General features: G+C 48.5%; 1 protein-coding gene across 1 annotated transcript; it reads left to right on the top strand.

Moving 5' to 3' along the window:
* Window positions 1-11,770: 11,770 nt before the first annotated feature.
* Window positions 11,771-13,867, top strand: LOC116983664 (cyclin-dependent kinase inhibitor 1-like). Its single transcript, XM_033037418.1, has 2 exons — window positions 11,771-12,241; window positions 13,555-13,867. The coding sequence occupies exons 1-2, from the start codon at window positions 11,857-11,859 to the stop codon at window positions 13,680-13,682; spliced, it is 513 nt and encodes a 170-aa protein (XP_032893309.1). The 5' UTR covers window positions 11,771-11,856; the 3' UTR covers window positions 13,683-13,867.
* Window positions 13,868-15,236: the final 1,369 nt, after the last annotated feature.

The following is a 15,236-nucleotide window of genomic DNA, read 5'->3' on the forward strand; positions in this document are numbered from 1 at the left end:
AAAACATCCAGTGAATTGGCCTCAACTGCCTTCCGTGGCAGAGAATTCCACAGATTTGCAACTCTCTGGGTGAAAAGATTTTTCCTCACCACTGTCCTAAATGACCTAAATGACCTACCCCTTATTCTTAAACTGTGACCTGATTCTGGTCTCCCCCAACATCCTGTATCTAGCCTGTCCAATCCATTAAGAATGTTATATATTTCTATAAGATCACCTCTCATCCTTCTAAATGCCAGTGATTATAAGCCCAGTCGATCCATTCTTTCATTATATGTCACGTACCAATAACGGAATAATGGTTCAGGACTCCCCCAACATCGGGACCATTTTCCCCACGACCTTTTCGGTGACCTGGTACGTCAGTCAATGATGCCGACAGTCGCCGAAAAAATCGCCAGGCCCTTTAGAGATTTTACATTTAATTATTTTGTCTAAATCGTTAATATATCTTGTAAATAACTGGGAACCCAGCACCGAGCCTTGCGGCACCCCACTAGTCACTGCCACCAATTCTGAAAAGGACCCGTTAATTCCTATTCTTTGCTTCCTGTCTACCAACCAGTTCTTTATCCATGTCACTACCCTACCCCCAATATCATGTGCTCTAATGTTGCACACTAATCTGACAGCATATCCACTGGCTCTCCATTGTCGATTCTACTTGTTACATCCTCAAAAAATTCCAGAAGATTAGTCAAGCATGATTTCCCCTTTATAAAACCATGCTGACTTTGACCGATCCTGTTATTGTTTTCCAAATGCGCTGCTATTACATCTTTAGACATAGAAACATAGACAATAGGTGCAGGAGTAGGCCATTCGGCCCTTCGAGCCTGCACCGCCATTCGATATGATCATGGCTGATCATCCAACTCAGTATCCTGTACCTGCCTTCTCTCCATACCCCCTGATCCCTTTAGCCACAAGGGCCACATCTAACTCCCTCTTAAATATAGCCAATGAACTGGCCTCAACTACCTTCTGTGGCAGAGAGTTCCAGAGATCGAGAATTTAATAATCGACTCCAGCATCTTCTCCACTACTGATGTCAGGCTAACTAGTCTATAATTCCCTGTTTTCTCTCTCCCTCCATTCTCAAAAAGTGGGGTTATATTAGCTACCCTCCAGTCCACAGGAACTGATCCTGAGTCTATAGAACATTGGAAAATGATCACCAATCCATCCACGATTTCTAGGGCCACCTCCTTGAGTACTCTGGGATTCAAACCATCAGGCCCTGGGGATTTATCTGTCTTCAGTCCCAATAGTTTTCCCAACACCATTTCCTGACTAATGCGGATTTCCTTAGCTTTCCCCCTCCCGCTAGATCCTCGGTCCCCTAGTATTTTGGGGAGATTCATTCTACTCTGTGAGATAACACATTTTTACCATGCTATCTGGCAATGTTTGTGATTGAATTGATTGAAAGATAGAGCATGGAAACAGGCCCTTCGGCCCACTTAATCTACTTTCTCATCCATTCCTTACACACTCGGAGCAATTTACAGAGGGCCAATTAACCTACAAACCCGCACGTCTTCGGGATGTGGGAGGAAACCGTAGCGCCCGGAACGTGCAAACTCCACACTGACAGCACCTGAGGTTGGGATTGAACCCTGGACTCTGGCACTGTGAAGCAGCCCCCTCACCCCCTGCACCACCATGCCGCCCCTTTGACCAGGCTACATGTTGCTACCAGAAAGCATCTGATGAGCCACCAGAATCTGTTGCCTTTCCTTCCCTGATTATAACAAGTCATTTCAATTCGTACTTTCATTTCTAAGCATCTTCCCACCTGAAGTCAGTGAGTAATCATTTCCCAGTGGCCTCTCAGTGTACAACCCCCCCCCCCCCCCCCACACACACACACACACACACACGTACAGTGGCTTGCAAAAGTTTTACGCCACACTTTTCAGTTTTTTATTTGTAAAAAAATATGAAAACCATGTATCATTTTCCTTCCACTTCACAATTATGCGCCACTTTGTGTTGGTCTATCACATAAAATCCCAATAAAATACATTTACGTTTGTGGTTGTAACGTGACAAAATGTGGAAAAGTTCAAGGGGTATGAATACTTTTGCAAGCCACTGTATATCCTGCACTACCCCTCCCACAACCCTCATCGGACATCCTCATGCCCCCCCTCCCCCTCTCCCCCCACACACCCCCAGCACCCCCCCCCCTCCCCCCCCACTTCCAGAAACACTGTCAATAACCATCATGAGATCAACTCCAATATCAGGAAACATAACATCATGGAGGTACCTGGATAGGAAAGGTTTCGAGGGATATGGGCCAAACGCGGGCAGTCGGGACTAGTATAGATAGGCCACCTTGGTCAGCATGGTTGAGTTGGGCCGAAGGGCCTGCGTTGTCTGATTCTATTACTCTAAGTAATGGAATGTTTGCAACACTTCATGAAGACGGGACAGCCAACATTCCCCACGACAATTAGATATCGGCAATAGGTGCCGGCCTTGCCAACAAAGTCCCCGCAACTTGGAAAATGCTTTCATTCGGGCCTTTCAAATGTGAAAAAGTTACTGCTTTGATGGAAAAAATGAATCAATTCACTCTGTCTACGCACGTGATATCTCACTGATATCTTAGAGTTGTGATATTTAATTGCCTCACAGCGCCAGAGACCCCGGTTCGATCCTGACCATGGATACTGTCTGTGTGGAGTTTGCATGTTCTCCCCGTGACCGCGTGGGTCTCCTCCGGGTGCTCCGGTTTCCTCCCACATCCCAGAGACGTTCAGGTTTGCAGGTTAACTGAGCTCTGTAAATTGCCCCCCTGGTGTGTAGGGAGTGGATGAGGGATTGTGAAGGGATGATCGATGGTCGGCATGGACTCGGTGGGCCGAAGGGCCTGTTTCCATGCTGTGTCTCTACACTTGGAAACATAACATAAAGCTATCACGGTTTGTCCTCAGCTGCAGAAATTACTTTCCCAAATCCCAGTTGCTTCCACTGTCCTCTCACTGAAGTTCATCTACGGGTTAAATCTCAAACTTGATGTTTTATTCGAACATCTGATGGCCATGTGATGGAAATGATCCAAATGTCTTCATTTACACATTGATCTAATTTTGTCCTCGGGCTTGTTTCCGTTGAAATATTTGGCCTTAATTATTCTGTTTACTTAATATATCTTTGAGAAGATGATTGGACATTTCTTGTTTCCTTAATAATTGCATGATGGCAGAGGCTGCAGTTAAGACAAGCTGTAGCGAAAGTGTTACGAGCAGTTCACATCAAAGCATCACGGACTGAGGTGTGTTACAGGTGAACTGTAACAAGGGGCAGCGATTGTCGGCAATGGGCACATCCGTATCCATTGTACAGAGTACCCAGAGTACAGAGGAGATTTACTAGAATGTTGCCTGGGTTTCAGCAACTAAATTACAGAGAAAGGTTGAACAAGATAGGTCTTTATTCTTTGGAGCGCAGAAGGTTAAGGGGGGACTTGATAGACGTCTTTAAAATGATGAGAAGGATAGACAGAGTTGACGTGGATAAGCTTTTCCCACTGAGAGTAGGGAAGATTCAAACAAGAGGACATGATTTGAGAATTAAGGGACAAAAGTTTAGGGGTAACATGAGGGGGAACTTCTTTACTCAGAGAGTGGTAGCTGTGTGGAATGAGCTTCCAGTGGATGTGGTGGAGGCAGGTTCGTTTTTTATCATTTAAAAATAAATTGGATAGTTATATGGACGGGAAAGGAATGGAGGGTTATGGTCTGAGGGCAGGTAGATGGGACTAGGGGAGAGTAAGTGTTCGGCACGGACTAGAAGGGCCGAGATGGCCTGTTTCCGTGCTGTAATGGTTATATGGTCATATATGGTTATATCTGGAATAAACAACAAGGTATTCCACTATGGTCACTGTGACAGCCAAGAAAACTCCAGCCCCAATAGATGAATGAAAGCACAATACCACAGTGTCGGCTGTTTACGATACGATGCAATACGATAGAACTGTATTTATCCCAGGAGGGAAGTTGATCTGCCAACAGTCATAAAAAACACAAAATACATGAGACATGAAATTAAAGTGGCAATTGGAACGAATTAGAAATGTTCAAACATTTTATTTTTGGGGGGAGGGTCGGGTCGGGGGAGTCAGTCTCAGTCTCAGTCTCAGTCTCAGTCTCAGTCTCAGTCTCAGTCTCAGTCTCAGTCTCAGTCTCAGTCTACCCCACGACAGAAGGGGGAGGAGTTGTACAGTTTGATAGCCACAGAGAAGAAGGATCTCCTGTGGTGTTCTGTGCTGCATCTTGGTGGAACCAGTCTGTTGCTGAAGGTGCTCCTCAGGTTGACCAGTGTGTCACGGAGGGGGTGTGAGCTGTATTGTCCAGGATGCTCCGCAGTTTGAGGAGCATCCTCCCCTCCAAGACCGACCTCCCGTGAATCCAACTCCAACTCCGCCCCCGGCGGGACGGTTTGCATATGTAGAAGGTTTGGAGAAGCCTCGGTGATTCAACATATCAAACTCGTGACAGCGAACCCGACTGAAAATTATATTTAGTCCACTACCAGAAATGAGCCCACGTTAGTGGACAGGTGCACAGGTCTGTTCACTGCGATGTCTCTTTGGGATTAATGTTCACGCTGGTTCTACAGTATGTTATCCCATTTTTGTATCCACTCTGACCTCGGGTGCTGTCTGTGTGGAGTTTGCACGTTCTCCCTGTGACCACGTGTGTTTCCTCCGGGTGCTCCGGCTTCCTCCCACATCCCACAGACGTGCGGGTTTGTATGTTAATTGTCCCTCTGTATATTGCCCCTGGTGTGTTGGCCATGGATTAGACTAGTGTCAATGGGTGATGGGTGGTCGGATGGGCCGAAGGGCCTATTTCCATTCTGTACCTTCCCATCAGAATTCACTGTTGTGGGATTTATTTGAAAGAAAAGGCAAATATCAAGGTGGTTTTTGTTCAACGTGATTGTTGACACGTGGCACAGCTCGGCATGGCAGTAAATCAGGATAGGGCCCATTTTCTAGAGACACAAACCCTTTACACAAGTGTTCCCTGCGCACTCTGAGCCTCAGAGATTGGCATTCCCGCAACATCCCAGCTGAAATAAACGCAGCCACAACTTTGCCTCTAGCCTGCCTGTGGAGAATGTTAAGCCTGGAGTGATATTTGCCAAGTGCTGGTGAATTTCTGGAGATTGAATCACAAATATTTCACAGTGTGCTTCCCCCTGTTCTCTTGTTCCAGCTAATTACTTGGCTGGCGAAACTGGAATCGATGCAAATCAAGTCACAAAGCCGTAGGTCTAAATGTAACAGATTATGAATTCATATCACGTGTGTGTACGTGTGTGTACCTGTGTGTACGTGTGTGTACGTGCATGTCGTGTGTGTACGTGTGTGTGCGTGTGTGTACGTGTGTGCACGTGTGTGCATGCGTGTGTACGTGCATGTCGTGTGTGTACGTGTGTGTGCGTGCGTGTACGTGTGTGCACGTGTGTGTACGGGCCTGTCGTGTGTGCACATGTGTGTACATGTGTGCATGTGTGTGTACGTGTGTGTGTGTGCATGCGTGTACGTGCGTGTGCGTGCGTGTACGTGTGTGTACGTGTGTGTACATGTGTGCATGTGTGTGTACGTGTGTGTGTGCGTGCATGTACGTGTGTTTACGTGTGTGTACATGTGTGCATGTGTGTGTACGTGTGTGTACGTGTGTGTTGTCCCAGTGGGTGAGAAAATCTCTCAGTACAATGGCAAAGAAAATGTATATTTATATGAAATTCCACTGTCGTTACCAGTGAATCTTTGGCATAAAAAACGTTTGTGGCCACGATGATTTATCGATGAGCTTGGTAAATAGTCACCAGTATACACAAGAATGCCACTAAACAGATGTACAATTAGATCTCTTTAACGTTAAGGGCGTGAAGTGATTTTAGTTGTCGTGTGTCTGTCCATGAAACTCCACGGTGGTGAAACCTTGGAACAAAATCATTGCCAGGACTTGAGGGCCTGAGCTACAGGGAGAGGTTGGGCAAGCTAGGACTTTATCCTTTGGAGGGCAGGAGGCTGAGGGGTTATGTTATATAGTGGTGTATAAGATCATGAGGGGGTGGAAGATTGCAACCTTCACGTGGTCCACCCTGTTTCGACTAATGCAATCAACTCGATGTGCACAAACAAGATCAAATAGAACAAGTTGTCCAACAACTTTAGGTTGTGCACGCCACACGAAAGAAAGAAAGAAGAAGAAGATCATGAGGGGAATAAATAGGGTGAAGATACAGAATCTTTTACAATAGACAATAGACAATATAGGTGCAGGAGTAGACCATTTGGCCCTTCGAGCCAGCACCACCTTTCAATGTGATCATGGCTGATCATCCCCAATCAGTACCCCGTTCCTGCCTTCTCCCCATATCCCGTGATTCCGCTATCTTTAAGAGCCCTATCTAGCTCTCTCTTGAAAATATCCAGAGAACCGGCCTCCACCGCCCTCTGAGGCAGAGAATTCCACAGACTCACAACTCTTTGTGAGAAAAAGTGTTTGTTTTATGTTGGGGTGGGGGGGGGGGGTGAGTGGGGGAAACCCTTTTTCAATCTCTTACCTTGCCGGAGATGCGTTTGTTTTCTGGATCGTATCTCCGGTCGCTCTGCGGCCTAACATCATGGAGCTGGCGGCCTTGCTCAGGACTGACTTTGAGCCCCACCGCGGGGCCGTGGACTTACCATCGGAGCCGATCCCTTGCCTGGGATCGACGCACCAACCGCGGCCTGCGGACTTCACCATCGAGGAGCTCACAGTCTCGGGTAGAGACCGATGTCGGGAAGCAGAAGGTTTCTACCCGGGAGCTGAGATTCCCCCCCGATGCAGGAGCTCGATCGCCCCGACGCGGAGGGCCCGACCGCCGGCTACGGGAGTCAAGATCGTCCCGTCAACGGAGGCTCGAGGCCCCCGACCACGGGAGAACAAAGAAGAGAATAAATTGAACTTGTTTCGCCCTCCATCACAGTGAGGAATGTGGAGGGGTCACTGTGGTGGATGTTTATGTTAAAATGTGTTTTGTGTGTTTTGTTGCTTTTTATTTGTATGACTGTACGGCAAATCAAAATCCTCATATGTTGCAAAACATAATTGGCTAATAAAGTGCGACTATGATTATTATGATTATGAGTATGATAAATTCTAAAAAATATTTTACTTATGTTAGTGATAGGATTGACGTTGCAACAGGGAACACGGTGTTTCAAAGCGCTGGTGATTATTGCTCTGGGGATTGTTGCTCTGGGGATTATTGCTCTGGGAATTACTGCTCTGGTGATTGTTGCTCTGGTGATTATTGCTCTGGTGATTATTGCTCTGGTGATTTTTGCTCTGGGGATTTTTGCTCTGGTGATTGTTGCTCTGGGGATTTTTGCTCTGGTGATTTTTGCTCTGGTGATTTTTGCTCTGGTGATTATTGCACCAGTGATCATTGCTCTGGGGATTATCGCACCGGTGATTATTGCTCTGGTGATTATTGCTCTGGTGATTATTGCACTGGTGATTATTGCTCTGGGGATTATTGCACCGGTGATCATTGCTCTGGTGATTATTGCTCTGGTGATTATTGCTCTGGTGATTGTTGCTCTGGGGATTATTGCTCTGGGGATTATTGCTCTGGGGATTATCGCACTGGTGATTATTGCTCTGGGGATTATTGCACCGGTGATCATTGCTCTGGTGATTATTGCTCTGGTGATTATTGCTCTGGTGATTGTTGCTCTGGGGATTATTGCTCTGGGGATTATTGCTCTGGGGATTATCGCACCGGTGATTATTGCTCTGGTGATTATTGCTCTGGTGATTATTGCACTGGTGATTATTGCTCTGGGGATGATTGCTCTGGGGATTATTGCTCTGGGGATTATTGCTCTGGGGATTATTGCACTTGCCATCACTTTCTGCCAAAGCAACCAAGACCATGTTATTGTGACACCGTGGTCCGTGTACAAACACCCACCAACTCTCACTGGAATCGCTCACTGGGGATCGAGGAAGGGACTCACAAGTCGTTACCATAATAATAATCTCCCACTCCTCTGCTAAATTCACAAGTGATAGGAGCAGAATTAGGCCATTCGGCCCATCAAGTCAACTCCACCATTCAATCATGACTCATCTATCGTTTCCTCTCAACCCTATTCTCCTGCTTTCTACCCATAACCCCTGACACCCGTACTAATCAAACTACTGTTCTGTGATTCTTGATTAATACAGCTGTTAAGTACATGTTTTATACTTCGTATGCACTGAACTGTATGGTCTGTATGGCTTTGATCAAAGCCTTACATAGATTACATATGGGAGATGGGCACTAAATTGTTTTAAGGGTTGGGACAAGATTTACTGACCAGATAAAACACAGGACAGTACAGCACAGGAAGAGGCCCTTCAGCCCACATTGCCCGTGCTGAACATGATGCCAAGTTAAACTAATCTCCTCTGCCTGCACGTGATCCTTATCCCTCCATGCCCTGCGCAATGGTGCAGCGGGTAGAGCTGCTGCCTCACAGTGCCAGAGACACGGGTTCGATCCTGACCTCTGGTGCTGTTTGTGTGGAGTTTGCACGCTCTCCTTGTGACCGCGTGGGATTCCTCCGGGTGCTCTGGTTTCCTCCCACATCCCAAAGGCGTGCAGGTTTGTAGGTTAATCGGCCCCTCTGTAAACTGCCCCCTAGTGTGTAGGGAGTGGATGTGAAAGTGGGATAGCATAGAACAAGTGTGGGCCGAATGGCCTGTTTCCATGCTGGATCTTTCAATCAATTCAATAAGTGAATCCATGTACTTGTCTAAAAACCTCTTAAACACCATTATCGTATCCATCTCCACTACTCATGGCAGCACATCCCAAGTACCCAAACATAAAATTATTAAGGGATTGGACAGGCTAGATGCAGGAAACATGTTCCCGATGTTGGGGGAGTCCAGAACCAGGGGGTCACAGTTTAACAATAAGGGGTAGGCCATTTAGAACTGAGATGAGGAAAAAACTTTTTCACACAGAGAGTTGTGAATTTGTGGAATTCTCTGCCTCAGAAGGCAGTGGAGGCCGATTCAATGGATGTATTCAAAAGAGAGTTAGACAGTGCTAGCGGAATCAAGGGATACGGGGAGAAGGCAGGAACAGGGTACTGATTGTGGATGATCAGTCTTGATCACATTGAATGGCAGTACTGGCTCAAAGGGCCGAATGGCCTACTCCTGCACCTATTGTCTATGTATCTATGTACCTTCTGTGTAAAAAAGACTTGCCCCACACATCTCCATTATACTTTGCCTCTTTCACCTTAAAGCTCTGCCCTCTAGTCTTTGACATTCTCACCTGAGGCCAATAGTTCTGGCTCTTTACCCTAACTATGCCTCTCATAATTGTGTATGTAGTATATAGTATAATTGTATGTGTGAAAGGCTCAGATAGAGTGGATGTGATGAGGATGTTTCCACCAGTGGCAGAGTCTAGGACCAGAGGTCATAGTCACAGAATTAACAGACTTTCTTTTAAGAAGGAGGTGAGGAGAAATTTCATTAGTCAGAGGGTGGTGAATCTGAGTGTGTGTGTGTGACTGACTGTGGCTGTGTGTGTGAGTGCATGATTGAGTGTGTGTCTGTGTGTGTGAATGCGAGTGTGAGTGTTAGTGTGACTGTGCGTGTGAGTGTGTGTGTTAGAGTGTATGTGAGTGTGAGTATGTAAGTGTGTGTGTGTGAGTGGATGTGTCCGTGTGTGAGTAAGTGTGGTGTGTGTGCGTGTGTGTGAGTGCATGTGTCAGTGCATGTGTCAGTGTGTGTGTGTGTGTGTGAGTGTGCGCGAGTGTGAGTGAATGTGAGTGTGTGTGTGTGTGTGAGTGTGAGTAAGTGTGTGTGAGAGTGTGAGTATGTAAGTGTGTGTGTGAGTGTGAGTTCATTGGCTATATTTAAGAGGGAGTTAGATGTGGCCCTTGTGGCTAAGGGGATCAGAGGGTATGGAGAGAAGGCAGGTACGGGATACTGAGTTGGATGATCAGCCATGATCATATTGAATGGCGGTGCAGGCGCGAAGGGCCGAATGGCCTACTCCTGCACCTAATTTCTATGTTTCTATGTTTCTATGTAAGTGTGTGTGAGAGTGTGAGTATGTAAGTGTGAGTATGTAAGTGTGTGTGTGTGTGAGTGAGTGTGTCTGTTGCACAATCCATCACCCCACAGTCACTGGGATTTAGCGCCGCGGGACTCCGGGCGGGAAACGTGGCGCCGGGGCGGGGAAGGAGAATGTATTTGAGCTGGGTCACGGGTGGCACTTTATGGCGACGAGGCCGGGAGTTTGCCGCTGCCAACGCGGGAGAGCGCGGCACAGCGCGCCGATCAGACACGTAAGTGGGACAAGCCCTTTACTACACAACTACCTGCTGGCGCCTGAGCAGCAAGTTTGCCAACTGTACAAAACTCTCTTCTCCTCCCTTCCCTTCTCTCCCTCACTCTCTTCCCCTCCCCTCCCAAATCAGTGGTGACTCTCCCAAATCCCCCCTTCCCCTTCTCCCACACACACACACAGAGACACACACCCACACACACAGACACAGACACACACACACACACAGACAGACACACACACGCACACACAGACACAGACACAGACACACACACACACCCACACACAGACACAGACACACACACACACACACACAGACACAGACACACACACACACGCACACACACACACAGACACACAGACAGACACAGACACACACACACACACACACACACACACACAGAGACACAGAGACACACACAGACACAGACACACACACACACACACACACACACACAGACAGACACACACACACACGCACACACAGACACAGACACAGACACAGCCACAGACACAGCCACACGCACACACACACACACACACACACACACACACACACACACACACACACACACACACAGCACACACACACACACACACACAATGCCGCCGTTCGGCCGCTGTTTACCGCCCGCCTGTGACGGCGCCGCCCCACAAGCCGCTCCCCTCCACAGCCCAGTTGAGTTTACAGCGGGAACGGACTGGTTGTGCAGGCTGAGAATGATCGCCAGAGAATTGCAGAATAGTTTAGTTTAAAGATACAGTGTGGAAACAGGCCCTTCGGCCCACCGAGTCCGTGCCGGCCAACGATCCCCACACATTAACACTGTCCAACATATTAGGGACAATTTACCGAAGACAATTAACCTACAAACCTGCACGTCTTTGGAGTGTGGGAGGAAACCGGAGCACCTGGAGAAAACCCACGCAGGTCACGGGGAGAACGTGCAAACTCCGTACAGACAGCACCCGTGGTCAGGATCAAACCTGAGTCTCTGGCGCTGTGAGGCCGCTGTAAACCGTTTGTGGAGCTGCTGTGTATGTGTGTGAGTGTGTGTCTCTGTGAGTGTGTGTGAGAGAGAGAGTGAGGGTGTGTGTGTGTCTGTGAGTGTGTGTCTGTGCGTGTGTCTGTGTGAGTGTGTGTCTGTGTGTGTGTGTCTGTGTGTGTGTGTCTGAGTGTGTGTGAGTGTGTGTGTGTGTGAGTGTGTGTGAGAGAGAGTGAGGGTGTGTGTGTCTGTGTGTGTGAGTGTGTGTGTCTGTGTGTGGGTGAGTGTGTGTGTGTGAGTGTGTGTCTGTGTGTGTGTGTCTGAGTGTGTGTGTGTCTGAGTGTGTGTGAGTGTCTGTGTGTGTGTGTGTGTGTCTGCGTGTGTCTGAGTGTGTGTGTGTCTGTGTGTGTGTGTGAGTGTGTGTGTCTGAGTGTGTGTATGTGTGTGTAAGTGTGAGTGTGCGTGAGTGTGAGTCCTACTGCTGGGGGTGACGATGCTGCATCCACCGACAGAGGACCAGGAGGTGGGACTGGGGGTCGGGGCGAAGCCGGCCCGTGTCCGGAGGAACCTGTTCGGCCCGGCAGGTCACCGCCAGATGCAGCAGGACATCCAGCATCTACTGAGGGCCAATATTGAAGCGGCCGAACACAGGTGGAACTATGACTTCAGCGAGGAGGCGCCGGGTGAAGGGAAGCTACAATGGCAGGGGATGCAATGGCAGGAGGTGCCGGCCTTTTACCGGAGCCGTCTCCTCCACTCCAGCTCTCTGCAGCCGCTCAATGTGAACCGTGGATCCGAGCAGCCGGCGTCTCCCCGCCACAAACCCGCAGCTCAGGCCAGCCCCGGGCAGAGAGGGAGGCGGCAGACCCGTATAACAGGTACCCTGCACTTCAAGCCATTTCACTTTACACATCATGAGTCTTTAAATGCTGGAGTAACTCCGCGGGTCAGGCAGCATCTGTGGAGAACATGGACACGAGATGGTTCGGTTCTGGACACTTCTCTTCCAGAGATGCTGCCTGAGCCGCTGACTTACTCCAGCACTTCGTGTCTCTTTTTGTAATCGTACAGCATGGAAACAGGCCCTTCGGCCCAACCTGCCCACACCAACCAATGTGCCCCATCTACACTAGTCCCACCTGCCTGCGTTTGGCCCATATCCCTCTGTCCTATCCATGTACCTGTCCAAATGTTTGTTTAAAGGTTGTGAAAGTCCCTGCCTCAACTACCTCAATAGACAATAGGTGCAGGAGGAGGCCATTCGGCCCTTCGAGCCAGCACCGCCATTCAATGTGATCATGGCTGATCATCCCCAATCAGTACCTCGTGAGTTCCACAGATTAACTAACCTCTGACTAAAGAAGTTCCTCCTCACCTCCTTTCTAAAAGAGCGCCCTTTAATTCTGAGGCTGTGACCTCTGGTCCTAGACTCTCCCACCAGTGGAAACATCCTCTACACATCCACTCTTTCTATGCCTTTCAATATTCTGCAAGTTTCAATGAGGTCCAGCCTCAACCTTCTAAACTCCAGCGAGTAGAGGCCCAGTGCTCGAACCCGGGTCTCTGGTGCTGTGAGGCAGCAGCTCTACCCACTGAGCCGCCCTATTTAATGAGTGTGTTACTGTTACCTTATACTGTATTAGATTGTTCACTGATTCTGCACTGAGTCTGCACTTCAACTCCCCCTCCCATTCCCAATCCGACCATTCTGTCCCGGGCCTCCTCCATGGCCAGAGTGAGTCCCACTACAAATTGGAGGAGCAGCACCTCATATTTAGCTACTTTGGTAGCCCAGGGGTCTTTTCTATCTGCTTTTTCGTGCTATCTTTTCACTTCTCACTTTTTCCCTCTGTTGTTCTTTCTCTCTTCTTTTAAAAATTAATTAAAATTAAAAAAAAAAGATATTTGGCTTGGGTAGTTTATACCCCAGCGGTATGAACATTGACTTCTCCAATTTCAGGTAGTCCTTGCTTTTTCCCTCCATCCCCTCCCCTTCCCAGCTCTCCCACAAGCCTACCATCTCCGCCTCTTCCTTTCTTCTTCCCGCCCCCCCTTCCCCCCCTCATCAGCCTGAAGAAGGGTCTCGACCCGAAACGTCACCTATTCCTTCGCTCCATAGATGCTGCCTCACCCGCTGAGTTTCTCCAGCATTTGTGTGTACCTTCACTCAGTTTAGCCCTTTCCCCAACAGATTACTACCCAATAAAGCGATGTTCACCCCCAGTCCGTTCTAGCTGGGGCAAGGAGCCATCTGGGACAGAAGATGTGGCGGCTTCAGAACAACTCAACATAACCCGCAAGTTCCTCAAGATATTGTAGCCTGAAGATTTATTATTAAATCACAGATTATTCATCAATTCTGTTTTTTTTTTAAATGAAGTGCTCATTATTTTTAACACTACCATCATAGGATCAGATTCAGATTCAGATTCAAACTTTATTGTCATTGTGCAGTGTACAGTACAGAGACAACGAAATGTAGTTAGTTAGCATCTCCCTGGAAGAGCGACATAGAACATGAGCAATAAATAAATATATTTACGTGCATACAGTCATAGTAGTGCAATTATTTTTTTTCCTGGTGGGAGGAGTGTCCGGGGGGGGGGGGGGGGGGGGGGTGATTGGCAATCACCGAGGTACAGTGTTGAGTGGTGTAACAGCCGCAGGGAAGAAGCTGTTCCTGGACCTGTAGCGCCTCCCGGATGGTAGGAGGGTAAAAAGCCCATGGTTGGGGTGAGAGCAGTCCTTGGCGATGCTGAGCGCCCTTCGCAGACAACGCTTGCTTTGGACAGACTCAATGGAGGGGAGTGAGGAACCGGTGATGCGTTGGGCAATTTGCACCACCCTCTGCAGTGCTTTCCGGTCGGAGACAGAGCAGTTGCCGTACCATACTGTGATGCAGTTGGTAAGGATGCTCTCGATGGTGCTGCGGTAGAAGTTCACCAGAATCTGAGGAGACAGATGGACCTTCTTCAGTCTCCTCAGGAAGAAGAGACGCTGGTGAGCCTTCTTGACCAGAGTTGAGGTATTGTGGGTCCAAGAGAGGTCATCGGAGATGTTGACCCCCAGGAACCTGAAGCTGGAAACACGTTCCACCTCCGTCCCGTTAATGTGGATGGGGGAGTGCGTGCCGCCCCTAGACTTCCTGAAGTCTACAATGAGCTCCTTGGTCTTCTTGGAGTTAAGGGCCAGGTTGTTGTCAGCGCACCATGCTGCTAGGAGCTGGACCTCCTCCCTGTAGGCTGACTCATCGTTGTTGCTGATGAGGCCAATCACCGTTGTATCATCTGCATACTTGATGATGGTGTTAGTACCATGTACAGGTGTGCAGTCATAGGTGAAGAGGGAGTAGAGGAGGTGGCTCAGCACACAGCCCTGTGGAACGCCGGTGTTCAGGGTGAGGGTTGAAGAGGTGTGCTTGTCTAACCTAACAGACTGGTTAGAAAGTCCAGTATCCAGTTGCAGAGGGAGGGGTCGATGCCCAGGTCACCGAGGATGCCATTAGACATGAATACCTGAGTGGGACATTTTTCACTGGAGTGCTTGTGATTGCTACAAATGAACACTGAAACCTGCAGAACAATAATAGACAATAGGTGCAGGAGGAGGCCATTCGGCCCTTCGAGCCAGCACCACCATTCAATGTGATCATGGCTGATCATCCCCAATCAGTACCCCGTTCCTGCCTTCTCCCCATATCCCCTGACTCCGCTATTTTTAAGAGCCCTATCTTACTCTCTCTTGAAAGTATCCAGAGAACCTGCCTCCACCGCCCTCTGAGGCAGAGAATTCCACAGACTCACCACTCTCTGTGAGAAAAAATGTTTCCTCGTCTCCGTTCTTAAACTGTGGCCCCTGGTTCTGGACTCCCCC

This window comes from Amblyraja radiata, chromosome 19 (assembly GCF_010909765.2).
Source record: "Amblyraja radiata isolate CabotCenter1 chromosome 19, sAmbRad1.1.pri, whole genome shotgun sequence".
NCBI lineage: Eukaryota > Metazoa > Chordata > Chondrichthyes > Rajiformes > Rajidae > Amblyraja > Amblyraja radiata.